General features: G+C 33.6%; 1 protein-coding gene across 3 annotated transcripts in view; it reads right to left on the reverse strand.

Moving 5' to 3' along the window:
• Window positions 1-23,463, reverse strand: part of LOC101893110 (zinc finger protein 2) — a 674,409-nt gene that overhangs the window by 363,398 nt on the left and 287,548 nt on the right. For 2 of the 3 annotated variants that reach the window (XM_059124366.1, XM_059124367.1), the window contains exons 3-4: window positions 3,094-3,275; window positions 372-1,871 (exon numbers count right to left, since the gene is read on the reverse strand). In XM_059124366.1, coding sequence (XP_058980349.1) covers window positions 372-1,871; window positions 3,094-3,275 — 1,682 coding nt within the window. Of the gene's footprint in view, window positions 1-371; window positions 1,872-3,093; window positions 3,276-23,463 lie in introns of those variants that run through there. The other variant, XM_059124368.1, reaches the window with a different exon arrangement.

A 23,463-nucleotide genomic window follows, 5' to 3' on the forward strand; every position in this document is an offset into this window, starting at 1 on the left:
TAAAGAATTGAACATTATATAAATACTATTGACACCATATTCACTATTATGACGACTAACACCACATTTTCTATCGATTTTTTTGTAATTTTGAAAATGGGTTCCAAATCCGTTCGCAGAACATTGTTTTTAGAGCTATACTTTTTTTCAGTAGGCCCTTAAGGTATTTCTTAAAATAGAACAAAATCATATTGCATATTTGTGGAATTAAGTAAAGCAATCTGCAAGAACAATAAAAATTATAGAATTAAACCAAAATAAATAAATTTCCCACTACCTTTTCCAAACAATACTGAATTTTCAATAATTTGACGTTAACATAATCTCTTTTCCAAAATCATGTTTTCTTGCTATTGTGATCATATATTTACCTGTGCCAGCATCACTTAAGTTGTTTTCCGGCGAAGAATTTCGTTCATAAATCTCTTTAGCTGTTTCATCATTTTCGACCACATCGCTTAAACAAACCATTTCTTCTAAAGCTTTAGCGAAACTCTCACCGTCTGTACCCATTCGCAACAAGGTTTCCATTTGACTTAAATGGCGGGTCTTCACATGATTTACCATTTTTATTAACGAACCAACAGCAATATTACACATTTTACAACAAATATTTTTGTTTCTTATCCGACTTTTTTCTAACTTGCTACTGTGTTGTTTTTCGTCGGTATTATTACGAATAATTCTATTTAAATGAAGAAATAAAAGTTCCATACCTTCATGTCGAGAGTGTTTAATGTGGAGCTTAAGTTGAAAAATTGAATTCAGGAGCATATCGCAACAATTGCATTTGATTTGAATAACATTTATACCCATATGTTGTTGATAGTATTTTATTTTGTTCCTATTAGCCATACCACCTTCCCGTAAATGGTTAAAAAAATTCAATTTCTGCAAATGTTTGTCAGTTTTGCTGTGCAATTGAAAATTTGCCTTTAAATTAGTTTTATAATTACATAATATACATACGTAGTCATTATTGTAAGTAACGTGGGTGTCTGGTGAGGCACATGATGTCGAGCGTATTTTTTCTGATAAAATATTAGTAGGTATTAGTTTCGGATTCTCTTTGCTATCAATTTCTACAGATCGATCAATAATTAAATGTTGGTAAAGAGCATCGACGTCGTTTGTGTTAAAGTTTTCGCAAATTAAACAACTATACAATTCAGTAGGCCACATTTGTTTTTTAAATGGAAAGCCTTTATTGCTCTCTGAACTAGTTATGTGGTCTGATCGACCGAAATCCGAGACTGAATCAAATGTTTGCTTAATTGTATCCATGTCAGGTTTACTATTTGCCTCTATAGTCTTTAAATTGACATCTGTCCTTGAAACGACACAGTCAAACTCATCATTTTTGGGTAAAATTTGACTTTGATGCTGCTGTAACAAAGAAAGTGCCTGAATATTTTTGATATTGTTTTGCAATATTGTTAAGTTTTGCATGTGTTTTTCACATGTCATATGAATTCTTAAATTTCGTGCCATGGTCGTTTCATAATTGCACATATCGCATCGGAACACTGGACCACTTTTATCCAAACCTCCTTCTTTCTCATGAGCCTTTAATGCGGATGTTTCACCACTTCCTACATCCATTTGTGGACGATGCTTAGGCATTGTGTGGTAGTGGGATATATAAGTGGCTGCCAAAGCATCTAATTTCATAATACTATTGGTGGCATCCGAAGAAGTTATAATAGTACGGGAACTGTTAAGTTCTTGAACGTTGTTAAGGTGTTTGTCGGATTGCATGTGTATAGAAAGATTGCCCTTTGTAGTTGTAGAGTAATTACATATATCGCAACGATATGGCTTATATCCACAGGAATATGATTCTCCACGAGCCAACCTTGGATGCTGTTGACCTGCAAAATATAATTGAAATTAAATGAAAGAATTTAGTGACAATGTATTTTACTGGAGAAATACAAACTTTATTTCGGAAAAATATAAAGAATATCAAACATATGTTACAAGGGATAAAAAATATGTTAATTTCGGTCGGGTCAAACTTAGAATGACTTCTACAATTTGAAGATTAACACTTTATTGACAGGTCAAATTACTTATTTCGAATCATATTAAACACGAAAACTTAGATGGAAGAAGAAGCAAGTAAAATAAGTATTGTTAACATTAATAATTAAAAAAAAAATTATTCAAGAAGCACCTACCCTGTACTAGTTTGCTCAACAATAAGGGTCGTTTATACTGTTCAATTTTTATTCGATAATTAATTTAAGGCAAAAGCATATAAAAGAAATATAATCATGTTTTAACGAATTATCATGCATTTATAAATTACAAAAATAAATATTGATATAAAGAGAATTAAAAAAAGATTAAAAAAAAAAAACGTCGAAGAAAAATTAGGAAGAATTTGTCAATTCGGCAAATCATTACCAATGTGAAGAATGATTATCCTTTAAAGGTGAAATATCATGAATTACAATTAGAAAGTTGAATATTAATAATGGAGGAAATAGCATATAATAATCTGAATATGACACAATTTTACATGGCAATGGGTTGCAAATATTAGCATACAAGACTTTAGTTAGCATGCGAATTGCTGCATGATTTGCTTCAAGAACAAGATAAAGAATTATTCTTTAAGTACATCAATAATTTTAATTTATCAGCTCGAATAAGGATTATTATAAGTCGTTCGTTTTTATGAAAGGAGTCAAGGCTTATTGGCTAATATGACTTGTCGTCATAAATCCATAACAATAAATAACATATATTAAATGTACAACATAAACCATTAAGAAACGGTTTTAATTTTATATCGGTCAAATATATATATATATATATATATATATATATATATATATATATATATATATATATATATATATATATATATATATATATATATATATATATATATATATATATATATATATATATATATATATATATATATATATATATATATATATATATATATATTATAATATGAATAAAAATATGTATTTGGTATTTATGAATGATTGAATCCTCTTTATAAATCATGATTGCATTTACTTTGCTTTCATTTCTTATGTATATTTCGTGCATTGTACTTGCTTAATAAGGTATTACCTGCTAAACAGTATCCACACGCAGATTCTCCCTCGGGATGCTTTTCACGCATATGTATTTCCAACGTTTCCTGATACTTATAATGCCAGTTGCATTGTGGGCATTTTAATGTTTTACAGGAATTTCGAGATGACTGTTGGGCGCCAGCGTTAATTCTTGCGGAGTTTATTATTAGTTCACACCTGTAAGGAGAACAAAAACTACATAAGCAATAGTAATGCTAAATTCTTCATCGAAAATATTATCAAATAACACCATGAACATAGCATTTTTAGTTGTTAAAGCAGATGAAAAAATTTTAGCACTTTATGCGTTTTGAAATTGTTTGCAACATGTAAAAAAGAACATAGTTTCGACCGGACCGAACCTTTAATACCCTCCACTATTTGGAAGAAACTGGAAAAATTATAAAAAGGAACTTTTCGTAGGGAAGTACTGTTTAATTGAAAAGACTGTACAAAGACGAAGACCTGCAAACTCAATTTTTGTCATAGGCTGCAGTGTCCATTATGACTTTCAAATACGAAATTTTGAACATGACCATTGTATAATGTCGCTAAAATCATCCAAATGCCGAATATCAGGAGGTATTGTTATATGATGGCTACACGAAGACGTAGACCAGCGACGCAATTTTTCGACAAAAGCTGTAGTATCCAGTAGAAACAAAATACGAAACTTGAAACAATTCTGGTCTATAATGTCGCTTAAATCGTAAAAATACCGAATATTGAGAGGAACCGTTATATATGAACCGACATGAACCATTTTCGAACTTATCAGGCGGACAGTCATATAGACGGACATAGCTAAATCGACGTAGAATTTTACGCATTTTTTTAATTTTTCTAGATGATTTCCAAAATATTTTCGCGATATTATTCGGAATTTATTCTGATGCTATGGTAATACGAGCGGAGATCCACCATCGGCTGTTGTGGCGGCCCACACTATCAACATGGCCCGCGCTTGAGTTCTGGTGGCCATCCGAAGGTGCACATTTTCAGCTGATCTCTTTGGCAAGTATACACCATAATTTTGTTTGTTTACCAACTGCTGAACAACGAATGTTTTCTCATCGGATTAACAAAATTAGCCAGTTCACCACTTTCGACCAAGCGAAGCAACTCTTTAGCTCTTTTGAGTCTATATTCATTCTGTTGCGGTGTAAGTTCTTCACTTTGTTGAATTTCAATGGCTTTACACCGAGCTAATTTTTCAATAGTTTTTCCTAATAGAATATTGCGATGTATTCAGGTCTCGAGCCATTTTTCGGCCACTGCGACGCTGATTTCGATCAAGTCGCTTCTCTACTTTTTGAACCATTTCTGCTGATTTTTCCGTTTTCTTGCGTCCACTTCCTTAATGTCAGGCTACGCTACCAGTATCACGATAACGAGCGATAGTACGAGATACAAAAGATTTATTCACATTTAAATGCTAGAGAGCTCTAACGATAGCCAATTGTGGTTTTCCAGCCAAATATAAAGAAATCACACTATCAAGCTTGAATTTTATCACGAATAACTTTTTTTCTGGAAAGTTCTCACCAAAGTGCTTTTGTACGCATGTAAATAATATAATGAGCTTTTACTGGAATAATTTTAACAGCTGTCGGACGAGTGGCTTAGAAATGAAAGCAGCTTGAAGTTGGTTGCAGTTTTTTCATCTCACCATGTATATATATATATATATACTTTGTTGGGTCTGACATGAGTAGTTCGAGGAGTTACAAACGGAAGGATAGGCTAAGTATACTCTCCATAGTATGGTGAAGAGTATAAAAATGTGCTTTATGCCTTGGAGTTACATCGCATAATAACAGATTGAAAACAGTTTGTAAGTTCGATAAACGCACTGATTACAATACGAATACCAAGATTGGTGGCAACAGTTATGCACGAGTCAGTTGAAAATCACGGATTCTCAGACGATTCAGAAAAAGCATATGCGGCTGTTGCACACGTAAAATGCAATGGTAGTGTACATTTATTGACATCGAAAATGAAAGTAAATCCAATGAAAAATAGAAAAACGCTGCCGAAGTTGGAATTATCTGCTGCATATTTACTGTCCAAGCTGCTAAAACGGGTTATTCTTGCCTTGATATGTAAGTTTATGATTTTTGCATGGAGCGACTCTACAATAGCTTTTGGGCTGGAATTCCAACAGGTTCATTCGAAACAAAGTGAATGAAATTAGAGAGCTGCAAAACACAAGGTGGAGCTATGTACCCGCTAAGGAAAATCCAGCTGATCTTGGCTCCAGACGAGTACTGTCAATAGATAAGGAAACTATTTGGTGGAGTGGTCCTAAATGGCTTCAAAAACCATCAGAAACCATCAGACCATGAAATAACTCTGCATGAAGGCAATCGCTTAATGAAGTTTGTGATTGAGAGGAAATGTTGGATAATTGGTGTACGGCGAATCATAAAAAAGCACATCCGCCATTTCACGAAATGTATTTATTATAAACAGGAGACAATATATTCAGTTGATGGGAAAACTGCCATAGTCCAGGGTAATGATGAATCATCCATTCCTGTACACTTATGCTGGACCGATTTTAAAAGTGCTCAAGGACCAGAGGACAGCAATATTATAAGGGCTACACAGCAGTGTTTATGTGTATGGCAACAAAAGCAATTCGCCTCGAAGCAGTGAGTGACTTGACGGAGGACCGAAGAAACATGGAGGAGAGTATGAAAATTATAATAAGCAATCAGCACGACTTAAAGTTTCTGATCCAAAAGCGGGCATCCGTGGTCGAGTCTACTACAAATGTGCTGAAGATAACTGCGGAAGAAGTAAATGTTAACTTCAAGAGGATGGTTGAAAGAATCAACAACATTAAAGCCGTTGAAGAATTTTTTTTTTCTCTTAGGAGTCCATATAATTCTTCATGGTGACGAAAGACCTTCAGCTAATGGTCGAAGAAAACGAAAAGATTCAGCACAAATTTAGATGCTGATTGATACAAATCATGAAAATAATAGCGATCCCATTTGAGTTTCAAAGTACGAAAATGATAGCTAAATCAAGAAATCATTTCCGGATATACAATTCCAACTCTGATATCTACCATCTAATGTCACAGGCGGAGCGAAACCAGTGCCAACTACTATCAGAATCCAAGTCCGTATGTCAATGAAGATGGCCATGGTTAGACGCAAACGATAACTCTTGTGATGTATCGTCATTCAAGCCGCTTGACAGTCACTGTTGAGGTTCCTGGTTCATGACCCCGATGAGCCATCAATCGATACCTCAACAATTAACTGTTGTCATCAAGAGAGGACGATCACTAAGAAAGAAGAAGCAAGAAGCTTAACTTTGCACAACAAAAAGAATTGTTTTGACAAATAAATACATAAATTCAGACCGTCAGAGTCTTTTAATTAAAAGAAGTGTTTTATTGAAGCCTTAACCACAGATGCCTTATAGCAACACGTAAGTATTGCCTGTATACTTGTTGTGTTGTCTAATATTCATAGCTTTGTTGTTCGTCTTTGTGCAACAAATAATACACTTTCGGCTCTAAATCTATTCTGTAGATTTAGAACCCCTACAAGTCCATACGCCTGTATCGGAACATGTACATGGTCCTTCGAAACCTTTAAAAAGAATCGGCTGATTTGCAAGAAAAAATTAACAAACCATTGTTCAAAACAATTCAGTTAAGATTTTTATTTTGGCGCCCTTGCTTTTGTTTTTGTTGCCAAATATACAACTGAGTAATTTTAAAGAGAAAAACTCTTTTGTATGTATGTTTGTTGTTGCTTAACACAATTGAAATGAACACATACACACATATACATAAAAAACACCACTCTCACTTTGCTGCATCATTTTGTTACATCTGTTTTGCTTACATTCGTGAACAACAAATATAACAAGCTTTTATCATCTGTTTTTTTGTTATGTGTGATTCGACTATAGATCAGCTGGTGTGGTGAAAAAAGAGTTGTGTAGGCAGTGTGTCGAGTAACGTAACGTACAATGCATAGTACATACATTGAATACCACAATAATAATAAACAAACAATTGAATAATAATAAAAAAATTAATAGGGACGAATAAATAGAAGTAATACTTAATTAAAAAAGCACATAAATCAACAATATACATAAATCTAAAAAAAAATTGTTGTTGCAAATTTGTTAATAGTTCTCTTAAAGTTTAAAAATAAACGTTTATTGAGAAAAGAAGAATATACACAACAAACAAATTTGACATTTTATATAACTTCATTTATTTCTAAATTTATAAATAAATTGATAGTTGAAGTGTTTGTATATTCAAAAATAATAAAATTCATAAATAATAAAAATAATTAAAAAAAAAAAAACAAAAAAAAGTAAGTATATTGAAAGTATATATTTTAATGGGGGAGATCAAGATTACAAATTAAGAACCAGAGATATGTTTGTCTTAGAAATACAGCAACTTCACCTGGGCTTAATCATTAATTTCACGCGCATCAAAATGCGCAATCGACACAATCAAATAGATATGTCATGTGTAACAGTAATCATATTTTAACGAATTGTTCAAGATTTAATAGTATGAGTGTCAATACGAGAGTTGAATTCATACGAGATGTTGAATTCATACGAGCCAAATATTCAAAGAATAAATCATGTCACGACAGATGACATGCCCTGTACTTCAAGTTCTATATTCCAAAGCTTGAGCATGATAGCTCAAAATTCCGTCTTTGGATGGTATATTTATGGTCCTATAATTAATAAAAAAAAATAAATATAGGCAACAAAGAAATATTAAAGAAAAAATATAAAAAAGTAGTGCCGCACCAGCAATGAAGTCATACATCCATTTAAAGCAATTGAGAGATGTGAAGTACAAGTCCATTTAGCTGAATTGGTTCTTGGACATTTATTTATAAAATAATAAGTTAAAAGAAAATAAAAACGGTGTATTTTTGGTGTATGTGTAAAATTGTGACAATTTACTATGAAATTGTAAAGATGTGAATTTTTGAGAATCTTTAACAATATGTAAAAATATTTCCTCCATAAATCGGAAAAGATTTATTTGTGTGTACGAGAAAGGCAAATGGTCATTACGTATTACATATTAGGATCGAAAAAATGAAATATTTATGAAAAAATAAAGTTACTTATCTTGTTTCGCAGGCACATTAACTGGTGGTTAGGTAATTGCAACTCAACTGCTGAAGAAGCTTGTTGTGCTTTTTAAGTCAAAAGTCACCAGAGGTGAATAAAAAAAATGTAAATTTAAAATTAGCATATGTATATGCTAAAATTATTCACTAAAGGTAAATGAATGTTTACGAAATGTAAATAAGTCACTAGAGGTGACTGAAAATAAACCAACTAAAAAAAACACCTAAAATAATATTCTTGAACCTCTTGTATTCCTTCAAAGAAAAATTGACACTTGACACAAGTATGAATAAAAAAATATAAAAATAATGGTACGTAGCCACTAGAGGTTGCTACCAAGGTGGTCAATTTTCATAACTGATCCCTCGAAATATAAAAAAAAATATATTATATATAAAAAAAATTATTTTGAAATGTTCCACTAGAGATGGTAATTTGTCACAAGAGTTGACTCAAAAAAAAGTTATGAAATGAATTTGAAAAAAATATGACAATAATTGCTCTAATGCTATATTGGGTGTGACCCATATTTCTTGCTTTTGAGTTTTCTTTCCAGAAAAAGTTTATCAAATTCAAAAGGAGAATTGACGGGTTTACCCTTTTTCAAACGAAAAATATTTTTGGCCCAAGCCAATTTATGTTGCTGAAGATGATTACAATGAAAAACAAACTAAGTACAGACTTTAAGAGGTTGCACCAGTGCAAGGGGCCTGTCATGTTGAGGTTTCTGGTTCATGACGCCGATGAGCCATCAATCGATACCTCAACAATTAACATCAAGAGAGGACGATCAGTAGAAAGAAGTAGCAAGAAGCTAAACTTTGCCACAACAAAAAGAATTGTTTTGACAAATAAATACATAAATTCAGACCGTCAGAATCTTTTAATTATAACAAGTGTTATATTGAAGCCTTAACGACCTGTGCCTTACAGCAACACGTAAGTATCGCCTGTATACTTGTTATGTTGTCTAATATTCATAGCTTCGTTGTTCCTCTTTGTACAACAAATAATACACATTCGGCTCTAAATCCACTCTGTAGATTTAGAACCCCTACAAGTCCATACGCCTGTATCGGAACTTGTCAGTGCCAGTTTACGACTACGTTTCTACAGTTTCTTTGGAGCAAGTTACGCGCACCGAACAGTTGGCTCTTTAGTACATTTAATGTGACATCAGCACATCTTCAGTGTAATCCTGGCGGGCAAATTATTCGCATCAAAGATGTTTTGATTTCTGCACCGACAGATCTGAGGTCTGAACGAATTGTGGATAACAAAATGATGTTAGCCACCAACGTTAGCGAGGTAACTGCATTGAATATAGGTCCACTGAATGATATAAGAATTAACCATACTGTAACGGTTGAAAAACTGGTTAAAGGAATCGCTGAGTTTAAAACCACAAAACTTAACTTAAGAGGACTGGATTTTAGTCATAAAAGCGGAACGGCGTCAATAATTATAGTTTTGATTATAGTATTGATATAAAATTAAAAGGCAGTTAGTTAGGATAATTTTAGATGTTTCTTTGGATTTTATATGTTAGAATACGGTGGTAATAAAGCCCTGGGGATAAGTGAACAGTTTTTATAAGATAAGATTTATTTTTTTAATAAGTTTGAGTTGAGGATAACGAAAAACAAATAAGGAGGAATGCAGATGTGGCAAGAATAATATTAGATAAGGATTTTTCAGTGCTACATAATGTATGTTTGGGTTAGATTGTATTAAGTAATCTGGGAGGAACAGGCAACAGACAAACGGACATAGTGAGTGCTCTAAGAAAACATGGATCTATGTAGCTCAGCCACTGGTAATAGAGCCTCTTATAAACACTGAGCACATTTTTTTTTTCTCTCCATTATACATAGTATGGAGGGTGTATTAAGTTCGTCATTCCGTTTGTAACTCATCGAAATAATCATTTTAGACCCAACAAAGTATATATATTCTTGATCAGCGTAAAATTCTAAGACGATTTAGCCATGTCCGTCCACGATATCGTATAGCCCCCATATAACGGTACTTTGATGATTTTAGCCACATTTTTCAACGGAATTGTCTGATAATCCACACAAGGTGTTCCTTGTAGGTACTTTATCCCTTGGAAGAAAATTATCTATATAGGTCCACGATAGCCCCCATATAACGGTACCCCCTGATATTCGGTATTTTGATGATTTTACCACATTTTTCAACGGAATTGTCTGAAAATTCACACAAGGAGTACCTTGTGGGTAATTTATACCTTGGAAGAGAATTATCTATATAGGTCCACGATATCGTATAGCCCCATACAACGGTACCCCCAATATTCGGAATGTTGATGATTTTACCCACATTTTTCAACGGAGTTGTCTGAAAATCCACACAAGGAGTACTTTGTGGGTACTTTATACATCGGAAGAAAATTATCTATAAAGGTCCTCGTTATCGTATGGCCCCCATATAACGGTACCCTCGATATTCTGTGTTTTGATGATTTTAGCCATATTTTCCTATGGTATTGTCTGAAAATCCACACAAGGAGTTCTTTGTGAGCACTTTAACCCCTGAAAGGTAATTGTCTATATAGGTCCACAATATCGTATATCCCCCCATAAAGCACCTTCCGATATTAGATATTTTAAAGATTTTAACAGAATTTTTAATGGATTTAATTTTTTGTGGAGGGTATTCAAAGTTCGGCCCGGCCGAACATATTGCTTTTTTACTTGTCCTGTTTTAAAATGTGATATACATCGTCAAAGTAGCGAATTTAGTGAGGTATAGTTATATGAGGGCTATACGAAAACGTGAACCGACATAGGCCTTGTACCAACCTTCTGGCAAAATACACATGTGTGCATGCTTTTAGCCTTTCACCTCAATTCGTTTCAAATATAGCGTAATTACAACAGTCACGAATAGGTACACCGCCAAATCGACTTACAAATTTACGCTGACAAGAATATACATACTATGTATATTAACAATGTTAATATACCCTCCATAGTATAATGGAGAATTCAGGATGCAGGCTATCACTGATATGTTAATGGTTCTGCATATCTTATTACTAATTGCATTGATTTTACTCCTACGCTTTGTTATATCATAATAATATTTTGAACACTTGTGCCAACTTGACATTAGTATTTAATGACATTGCTCTGGGCAAAGTTTTGACGGTACAAATTGACCCTCGCTACAGGTGGTTGATCTGGTTCTAAGATCGTACTGTTTATTATAGATATAAAAGCTAACTAAAATCTTCCTCCTATTTTCTTATCTTATTAAATTCAACTGATCTTCTATTTCGTCCAATAGATTCACATTTATGAAAAACTTATATGATTCGCCATGGGCCATCATATGAAACCCAAAAGTGGAAAAATATAGGCAGCATTTAATTGTGGTGTGGATTGAGTTTATTAGGGCGCAACGTATGCTCGTCCCACGCAAGATATCTTGTCAAAATTGGCACTATATGTTATAGGGTTGTAATTTAAATACAAAACGGCCTAGTTTCCATAAGATCGGAGTATTTCATAAGCCACTGAAGAGAAGCATGGTCTGCTACAAATTCGAAGCCATGCATCTTTTAGTAGCATCGGAACCGTTTTATCGTCTCAATTGCCTCCCCTTCTCAGCAACGCTGTAGTTACGGTGAGAGGTAGTTAATTTTTTGACATGAAGGCAACGGGCTAGCAGAGCTCCGGTGCTCCGATGGTTCTTGAACTCTTCAAAAGTCGATTGAGCCTCCTTTGCCCAATTAATTAGAAGAAAAAGCTTTGTGATTGGTTGAGAAGTTTTCAATAAAACTCATGTACCACCTGGCCGAACCAAAGAAATCTCGCATTTTATGAAAGTTTACAAAGTACTTCACCTGCGTATCACAAAATTAACATTTACCCATTCTTAAGGTCTGGCGGCATAATTTGATTCATAAGACGACACATTGTTTGTGACGCGCTGCACAGACTAGAAGTCCTTACGACAAACCGATACAACGGATTGGCACTAGAGCCGTTAATGTTTCATTCAAGTCTATTTATCAATACGCGTCCTTCACTTCAAACTTAGTTAAAATAATGGCCTTAGGGAGGAGAGCAAACATAACATAAATGCTTGAGAGGGAGTAAGCGTCCAAACAAAACCGAATATAACTTGGATGAAAACAAGGCACATCGGATATTACCATGAGGAATATGACGTTTCTATGACCTCTAAGGACAACAACGGATCATTTTCCTAGAACTGGTCGTAAGTCTCCATAAGAATTCCGAATATCGGGAGGTACCGTTATGATAGGATTATACGAAAACGCGGTCCCTCATAAACAATGTTCCGCCAACGGAGCTAGAGCCCATTACGAACTACACATACCAATTTTTAGACAAATACGTGGAAAAAAGCTAGCTAAAACAGGGCGGCTATACCAAAACAAAGACTTATACATGCAAGTTATTGCAGATGTTGCAAAAGCAAAAACTTCTATGTTAGAGGATCTTATGGTAACATTCCGAGATAAGAATCGAGGAAAGTACTATAGTATTGGGAGAGAATGAATCTATCTTAAAAATGATCTCATGTCCAAGGATGTAATGATTTATATGCAGATTATAGAAAAGAATTCCATTTGAAGACAGAAGAAAACTATGCCACAAATGAAGAAAAAATCATCATCAACCTCTTACTTATGCCCTTACTTATAAAAATGATAATGCCAAACGAAGGGACGGAAAGCCAATTTGGAAGAATGTAACTTTGAACTGATATAGAAAGCCAGCCGATGTTACATCGGAAGCAGACCAAGAAAATTTCTTAATCGTTACACAGCGTTACAAATAGTAAAAATAATAGTTAAAGTAAATTAAAGGCCAAGTCATCATATTGTTTCCATTATGTTACGTTTATATTACATTTTTTGAAACACGGGTGATTTTTCCACTCCTTAGGTAATGTCTACTATCTGCTAATAGGACCTTGTATTTTGTCAAAGGTAATAACATTTCCTAATAAGTGACGTTTAGTAATTGCCGACTGTTCAGTATTCTGCCAACTCTTTACTAAAAATTATTGAATTACATTGTATGTCGAAAGAACCCTTTGTACAAAGGTAAGATGTTCCCCCGATAAAAATATAATGTCCACTGCTCAGTTGGAAAAATATTAATAAATAGTGTTTTTATTTTTCTCCAATTTTTGTACTCTAGTTATTGCTCGGCAAACTGGTAAATTTTCCAAGGATAAAACACATATTTTACCCGTTTTAGACAAATTTTTAAAACTCGCACAAGTTAGAATTCTTAAATGGAAATCTACTGAAGACGTACGGAGACCCCTTCGAGATCTGTTTTTTTTTATTATGGCGTTCCAAAAACTGTCGTGATAGACAGCGAAATATCTGGAAGTTATGACTGCTCACAACTACCGAATATTAAGCTATTGAAGAACAAAGAAGGAAAATGTATGAGGCACAACAATTACAGAGAGACAGATACCAGTACTGCATATTTTTGTTAGGAAAAATAAAACATTAAGTACAAAACTGTCAAGAACATACAAAGATGAAATAGTGAATGAAAACAGAAATACGACAGTAATAAGCTATTACTAATGAATAAAGTGGGTGATACAGAGAAACTTTACTATTGCTAATATGCAGATCGGTAGTTCATATCCTGGATTACTCTAACTCTATAGATGTACAAAAGTATAATTCGTAAATTTGAAAAAAAATAGAAACATCAGCAGTCATCTTCTAATCCCATATTATTCCTTTACCATGTCTGTTAAAATAAACTTGTAATATTTTCACTTGTTATATACAAATGTTAAATTGATATAGTGGGTATAGACATACAAACTGTATTGTCATAACGGTAGATAAATATTGAATAAAATTATTCCTTACTTCATCCTAAACATTCAAAACGATTAGTTAAATTTTTTCTACCACTTTCACATTTATATCATGTAGTTGAATTGTCAAATGTGAAGGAATCAATAATCGATTTGGAATCGGATAATAATTTGGAACCCAATGATAATAACTCAAGAAGCAGTAACGATGATTTTATGGACGCTATTACACCTGATGTTCATAATGCGGAATCTTCAGAAAATATAAATGAAAATCTTAAAGTACGACGTTCAGCGAGGTTAGCTAACATGCCTAAACGATCATTTGTATTTAGTGTGATGGAATTTGTGTCTGATGATCCGACTAATATAGCCGAAGCAATTTCATCACCACATGCATATGAATGGAAGCTAGCGATGACGAAAGAATATGATTCGTTGATTGCAAATGAAACATGGATTTTAACAGAGCTACCATCAAATAAAAAAGCAATTCCTGCAAAATGGTGTTTCCGGACAAAAGTTGGTGCTAACAATTAGGTTTTGCGGCGAAAAGCAAGACTTGTGGCAAAGGGTTATAATCAAGAAAAAGGAATTGACTATGATGTAACTTTTGCTCCTGTAGTCAGGTACGAATCAATCAGATTTGTAATTGCTTTAACTGCAATGTACAAATTGAAAATCCATCAATTGGATGCAGTTACTGCTTTCCTAAGTGGTAATGTAGAGGAAGAAATATATATGGAACAGCCCGAAGGTATGAATGATGGAACTGATAGAGTTTGCAAACTTCAAAAGTCCATATATGGATTAAAACAATCAAGCCGTATATGGAATGACACTATCAACAAAGTTTTGTTGAAGATAGGGCTTAATCGATCCGAAACCGATCAATGCATTTACTACAGAATTCAGAAGGATGAAACAACATGCATCGCAATTTACGTAGATGATGTTTTCATTTTGTCAAATAAATCGAGTCATATTAAACGTATTAAGGAATCTCTGAAGAAAAATTTTAAAATGCAAGACTTGGGTGAAGCTTCTTCAATGTTGGGAAATCGGATTTCTCAAAAGGACAACTATATCAAAATTTACCAGACCCAGTAAATTCAAAATGTTCCTAAGCGTTTTCAGATGGTCGACTGTAAGCCAATAAAAACTCCAGCTGATTATAGTGCAAAAATGTCAGAGGAACTTTGTCCAAAAACAAGTTCCTTACATGGAAGCAATTGGGTGCTTATTATTTGCTGCAAATGTAACTCGCCCTGATATATGTTACATAGTTAACGTGCTGAGTAGATATTGCGAAAATCCTAGAAAGGTCATTGGAAAGCATGTAAAAGAGTGATGCGTTACTTAAAAGGAACCATGAATAAACGTATAGTTTATACAAAAGATGGAGAAGAAATAACTGGATATTGCGACGCTGATTCGGGTAGTGACGTGGATGAAAGACTTTCAACTACTGGATATGTATTTACTTTCCAGTCAGGTGCGGTGTCATGGGCTACTAAAAGCCAGAAAACTGTTGCTTTGTCTTCAACGGAAGCGGAATTCATGTGTATTGTTGCGGCCATTCAAGAAGCTATTTTGCTAAAACGTTTGGAGAAAGAACTCAGTGTTAAACCTTCAACAACTATAGTTTTGTACTGTGATAATAAGAGTGCTATTCACGTTGCTTATAATAATGCCTATTCGTCTAGAACGAAGCAGATCGATATAAGAGTCAAATTTATACAAGAACGTTTGCTTGATGGTACTATTAACTTGCAATACATATCTACAAATGAAATGGCTGCTGACATTTTTACAAAGGGCGTTACTTTAAACAAATTATTAGTTTTTACGAAAGTGTTTGGCTTGCAATAACAATTAACCATATATTTACTACTATTTTACTATAAGTAGATATATTACATGTTCAGGGGAAGTGTTGAAATAAACTTGTAATATTTATGCTTGTTATATACAAATGTTAAATTGATATAGTAGGCCTAGACATACAAACTGAATTGTCATAACGATAGATACATATTGAATAAAATTTTTCCTTACTTCGTCCTAAACATTCAAAACGATTAGTTGAATGTATTCTACCACTTTTACATCAATGTCCCAAATTAAACCCAACACCTCAAGAATCAAACCTAGAACAAGATCCAAGACATCTTTAGATTTTATTGGAAGAAGAAGAATGGAAGATTAATCGAATTTAAATACACCCTGCTCTTGCAAAGACTGCTCTGGTAGAAACATCAATAAACGTATTACTTCTTTCTTGCGATAATTTTATGAATTTTAAATGTGCTGGATTTAAGACTAAAGGTCTACGTTGATCTTGTTTTGATTCATTGTCTTAAAAAAAAAAAAAACTAAGAATGAAATCGATAAACTAAGACATATTAAATTTAACCATAAAAAATTGAAAAAAAATTGGTGAACATATTTGAATTGCTACAATCTCAACCTCATATATTACAACTTCCAGAAGAGCAGTTTTTAACCCACCTGCTATTGTGACACATACTCTAAAATTAACTCCTTCAAACTCCTCAGCCGCTGTAAATGTTGATGATCCATCAGTTTATCAGTTGTAGCACGTCGCAAAACAGTATTTATATAAAGACATCAGCCTAAAGCTTCTACTGCTAATATCCCTAATTATATGAACTCTAACATACGTGATTTAAACATTTTCAAATTTAACTCGTCGCAGCAATGCGAAATTTCGTCGTTTTAAATAACAATTTCTAACAGACATTTTAACACATTGATAGTCGTTCGTTTTGGCTCGATGATATAATTTGTTTTTGGAGAACGCTTCAATGCAGATATGTCTGTAAATGATGTCTGCCCGATGATGTCTAAGAGTATTAAATACTAAGCTAAAATATATCTTCCTTAAAAGATTCTTTTCTGGCTATAAAATAATTGCCTTCACTAAAACATGGTTCTGGACATTCAGTTCTTCTTTGGCAATTATCAAGTTTTTTACCAAGGTTGATTTATTTGCAAAAGTGTCTTCATTACTTAATTTATGTAGGGGATTTTAACCTTCCCTGGATTTCATGGACCTCAGGTGACAATATTTTAGATTACATACCCGTGACTTACCCAAATGGATTTGAAAACTTTTGGGATAAGTTATTTGGGCTTTGTCTTATTCATTAAATATTTCGATTTGTACATGCTCTCCCTATGTACTACTTGCGGACAGTAACCATTCTACGCTGTTGATAAAGCTCAAATTGAGAAGGTCTTCATTCACTTTAAGTTCTGCTAAAATTAAAACCTTATATGGCGTCTCAGTGATGACATTAACTTACGTGTCCCAATATTTTATGAGCAACTTAATGTTGCTTTATGTATCTAACTCTGATCCTACAGTTAAACTAAATGTAGATGAGATTCCTGCTTGGTCTACCCCTCACTGCGGCTTTTATGTAATTTAAAAAGCAGAAAATTCTTCAATGTATTCTTCCGCAGGGAATAGATATAACTCCGAAAACTCCAAATGTTATTCTCAATATTTAAAAAAAATGACGCAACATATTTAAAATTAGAAAATGAAAGCACAAAAATATTCTAGCAGTATGAAACTCGGTAGTAGTGAATCTCCTGATAACTCAGTTATTTCTAATTTATTAGCCGATTTTTTAATCATCCTATACCCCGAACAGTGTTAATGTTTTTTTATAATAATATTGAGAAAAATTATTTTGCTCGTATTATCTTAACAGAATACGAAGTTTTCTCTGAACTGTTTTCTACTCTCCTCATTCTCTCCAGGCCCTGATGGCGTTCTAACGTATATTCTAAAATCTTGAGCTAGTGAAATATTTGTACCTTTCACTAAATTGTTAATTAGTCCCTATCAAGAGGATATTTCCCATGCTACTGGCGATCGAGCTTTGTTATTCCAATGCATAAATCAGGAAAAAGGAGTGTCATCGGAAATTAATTGTATCGCTAAGAATATCACACTATGAAAGGTAGATCTTACCAAAATATTAGAATTTGTTTGTCAAGTTACAAATGGTTTTTTGCGTAATCGACATACTGACGTTGTTTGTTATTATCTTTGCAAAGATTTTAATGCGTTTTTTCATAAGCTATTGCTTTATGGGTTTCACAACATCCCTGTTAAACTGGATATCCTCCTACTTAGAAAATCGTACTAAAAATAAATCTTTAATGATTTCTCATCGAACAATATCATTGCTACATCTGGTGGTGTCAATTTATCCATTACATTTTTTCTACACCTATAGATCTTCAAATACTAATTAGTTTTTCCAAAATTTCAATGTACACTTTTTCTTCACTCAAAATCACTTAGTGAGCATATCTCCATACATTAGGATTTACACTCCCTCATAAACTGGTGTAGCGCAAATGGTATGTCCCCTAATCTAAAGAAGTGCATATAGTTTTTTTTTCGATCCCGACCATTGTTATCTAACTACTTTATTGCCTCCTACCAATTGGACAATGTTCGGCTTCATTTGCATATTAATTTTTGCGTTAATAAAGCAAAATCTATGCTAGGATTCATCAAGCGCTGGTCCAAAGAGTTTTAAGTAACTAATAGATTATTTGTTAGGTTGGTGCGTCTAGTATTTGAGTATGACTTTATTTTGTGGGGACCATTTAATAAATTTTACTCCGATAACATTGAATCAGTACAATTTCAGTCTTTAATTTCGTCTTTCCAACCACTTTATGTAGTCGGTTATTATTAATCGATCTTCCATTACATACATGAGGACATTAACTAACTAAGAGCTTAACAACCCAATGAGGTCACTTAGTGTAGTCAGTTTATTTAATGTTTTTGCTTAAGTAATCCGTTGATAACAATAAACAACTCTATTCTACATGTAATGTAATTTCTTATTTGTTCAGTGAGAATTCGATAAATGTTTTACGTTTTTTTTTCTTAATTCACCACACTTATTTTACGGCATCAACTCTATGTCTCCCCAAGCGGAATCAGTAAAACTCGCCTTTGATTTGTAGTTGTAAATATTAGATTGGAAGTCTGTTATACTTTACTAAACTGCGTGATCATCTAACATTTAATCTACAATTCGCTATGTGGTACAGTAGACTCAGCCAATGAGCAGCGATTGTAGAAATTTGTCCTGTTGTTAATTTGTGTTAACTAATTTGTGTGTATGTCTTCTGTAGCCGTTGTGAAACCATTGCTAACCCGCCTTAGTCCGGACTTTGGTGTGTATGCGCTCTCTGCGTATAGGTAGGTGGCCCTTCGGTCGGTGACGAAACTTTACTGTGACGTATATGCCTACTCCAAATGCAACACAAAGAACTATATAACTGATGGTAAATGGCTATAAGCTTTGCTAATTGAGGAAGTTCCGATATCAATGGAATCCAGTTTCTTAAGTCTCAGATATGATGTGTGCATAGTTGAAAATTGTAAAGGCGTTGTGTTTTAAGATACAATCTGTCCTAATCTAGAGAACATATCCATTGTTACTTTGGTGCAAAATGCCTCCAAGTTTGTTGATGGATGGTTGACTCCCAGCCACAAGCTTCTGACGATTTGATTAATAGGTAGATCACTTTGACCGCAAATGAAAACGTCACTTGTGGTGTGTACGCATCTGTGCATTTCTTCTGCTAATATTGAGACAAATCGACCAGATCGAGAATGCGGGAATCGGGATATGAAATCTGCTGGATTATCTGGCTTGTATATTTTCAACCTTGTTGGCAGCGAACATCTGCAGTGTTATTGGTTGTGAATTGATCCAGTCCTTAGATTTTCGTTACCCAATTCGGCCTTTAGCTGTAAGTTTTGGTTTTGTGGTATTTTTGATTTCGAACAGAGGAGTCTGAATGTATGCCTTCCTGGCATCATGGTCCGATTACTCTTCAAACCAAATCGGTCTGCTTCATGATGAGATGTGATATATATATATATATATATATATATATATATATATATATATATATATATATATATATATATATATATATATATATATATATATATTCCTTTTATCAACAAGCATTTGTTTTTACAACTGATGGCGATCATTGCGTATCGTTAGATAAGCGACGCTACAACGCTACAATGTATTAGGATTATAATATACAATCGCATTGACGGTTCTATTTTGGTTAAAGATATCTTCATACTGTTCTTCAGCTACTATCTTCACTAACACCTTTACATTTACCGAATACTCCGAATATTACAACTCCTAATTCTGTCTGCATTCTTTTACTGACAATTCACCCTAGCTTCGAGTTCTTCAATATACAAAGCTTTTTGGACATTCGAATTTTTTGCGATAGAATCAGAAGTAGAACTCTGCTCACACCATGTGGATTAAAAGTGAATTCAATTCTTTTGGATTTACCCCAAGGGCCTCCAGTGCCAATAACGATTCATGATGACTGTAATTGAAGTTCTTCATCGATCTGATATATTTGGCAGGTTAAACATTCCTTTGCCATTTCGAATAATCCCCATTGAATTTAGAGAGTGTTGTGTTTGACAGATTAACTTGATTTAGCAAGTTCCAGCCTAATCTCTGCTGACATGATGTACGGTCGACCTGTGTTAGTTTCGATATTTTTCCTTGAATTTTAATATATATTTCATCAAGACAATATGTGCTGATGTATCGCACCCCACCCACATCAAAGTTGTCGAACTTGTTGAACCCCTTCTTGCATGCCATAATTTTTAAATTGCAGCCACTGCCTGACAAGAAGCAGCCTGCGTTCCTCTACTCGGCAATTGCTCCTTGCTCTTGCTGTATTATCGTAGGTAGGCCCATACTGCTTTTTTTACGATGGTAACCTTCCTCACAAATGTTAATATTGAGTGTTCCAGAGGTTTTTTGGTTTACACAAGAATTTTTTCCTTTCCATATGGTTTCTGGCTCTTGATTTTTGCTATTTGTATTTATACGTCATAATAGCCCCTTTATAGTGGCACCTCCCGATATTCGGTGTTTTGAAGATTTTTGCTACATTTTTTAACGGATTTGCCTAGAAACCGGTATTTGTAGTTCATAGTAGCTTATAATTCGTGTGGCGAAACATTGTACGTATGTATAGGTCCACGTTTTGGTATAGCCTCCATATAATGGTACTTCCCGATATTCGGTGTTTTGATGATTTTTGCCACATTTCCAGGTGTTTCTTTACTTAAGCTATTGTACTGTTATTTAGATCATTTATATGCTGACATAGGAGAAAACTTATTAAGAAATAGAAAAAAAAAAGAATGTATATGAAAAAATGTGTTCTTTTGAATATGGGAGTTATAAGAAAACATGAACCTATATAGACGTGTTTTTGCCATATGGTGTATAGCCTGTTACAAATTCTGAGTACCGGATTTCAAACAATTATTTTTGAAAATGTTTCACAAATTCCAATATTGAGAAGTACAGTTATGTGGGGGCTATCAGAAAACGACAGGGCTGCGAAAACGGCTGACAGGGCTACTCCATCCGTACCATAAATTTTCAGTACGCGATATAGTCTCTATAGAGGCAGGCTTTCATCAAATACAATTGCTAATGATTTTTGAGGCAAACAACATTCAAATCTTCATGTTAATACTGGCAGGTATTTCTTTAGATTCGGTGGATGTATGCAAAAACCATACAAATTTATTAAAATTAGTTCCATCCCAATAAAAAATGTTTTGGGGTGAGGTGAGGGTGAGTCTGGTCTCAGTGCAACCTTTGTCAGTGGTTTGGAAAACTTCAAATTTTGCATTAATTTATCCAGCCGAGCTCGCAGAGATATCTTAACGGATTATATAAATCTTTCCCATGATCCACCCTAATTAGGATTTGCTGGTAGTTAAAAATCCATTTTTGGGCATTTTAGATTTCATGCAATCTCATTGTGATCCAGAACATTACCTTCGTTTCTTAATTCCTTCGCAATTCCAAGGAACCTTGTTTCATTCTCACTTCCGATTTATGATGGGAATCCCATTCTATTAATAACATTTAAGAAGTCACCATAGAATAAACCTCAAATCACTTCTGTGTGACTTTCTCTCGTCAAAGGCAGATAATGTTTATCAGTATATCTTCTTATCTTTATGTTAAAAGGTCCAAAAACTTCGACATCACAGTACGAAAATTATGAAGGAAAAGTGTAGCTTTGTCTTTTGGAAGTGGAACCATTTGAGGTAGATATGGCTTTTACATACAGTGTAAAAAATTAAAAAATTTACATACAGTGTACTGAACTTCGACAGTTGTCGAAACTGTTCTAGTAAATAGAATCCAAGATCTTTCCTTAAGTGGCATATGTCTCCAAACGAAATTTGATACCAATTCTTTTGATAATAATGCGCAACAATCAGGTGTGTGTGTATTTATGTTTTTTGGACGAAACAATCAACCTTATTGTGTTTTCTGAATTAATTGTTCCATTTGTTAATCGGTCATTAACTTTCAACCCCTGAATAAAAAAATCCTAACTCTTTACAATAGTTTTGTTTGATTGTAAAATACCAAATACAAACCCGAAAATACCGAAAAATAAAATAAAAACAAAACAAAATATTAGTCTTAATTTTCCTAAAAATTTCGTTAATATCGTTCTTAAATACAAATACATTTCTATTCCAAAAAAGCTCCACCGCCTGGAAGCAGTACATCGGTACAGTGCGAATATGTTTCCAGAAAAAGTTTGTAGGTTTAGGAGTAAGAAAAGAGTATAAGTTTGTATTTCATCAATATAATATTATCCCTATATTTACGTTTTAAAGGTAGCAGTATACGTGGCCGGTTGGACTATGCTTCACGTTAAACACTCTCTACATGAAGGTATGGAACTTATATTCCTTCATTTAAATAGAATTATTCGTAATAATGCCGACGACATACGACACAGTCGCAAGTTAAAAAAATCTATAAAAAACAAATGGGTACAGACGGTGAAAGTATCTCTAAAGGAAGGAAGGTCTGTTGGAGCGATGTGGTCGAAAATGATAAAATAACTAAAAATATTAATGAGTGGAATTCTTCGACGGGAAACAACACAAGTGATGCTGGTATAGGTAAATACTTGATCACAATAAAAAGAAAACATGATTTTGGAAAAGTGAATAACTTAGCATCAAATTATTGATAATTTAGTACTTTTTAGAAAAGGTGGTGAAAAATTTATTAACTTTGGTTTGGATTTTGGATTTTCATTGTTCTTGCAAATTGCTTTACTAAATTCCACAAATATGCAACATAAATTTGTTCTATTTAAATAAATACCGTAAGGGCCTACTGAAAAAATTATAGCTCTAAAGACAATGTTCTGCGAACGGATCTGGAACCCATTTTCGAAATTATAAAAAATTCGCTAGAAA

The sequence above is a fragment of the Musca domestica genome, unplaced genomic scaffold (assembly GCF_030504385.1).
Source record: "Musca domestica strain aabys unplaced genomic scaffold, Musca_domestica.polishedcontigs.V.1.1 28, whole genome shotgun sequence".
Lineage (NCBI taxonomy): Eukaryota > Metazoa > Arthropoda > Insecta > Diptera > Muscidae > Musca > Musca domestica.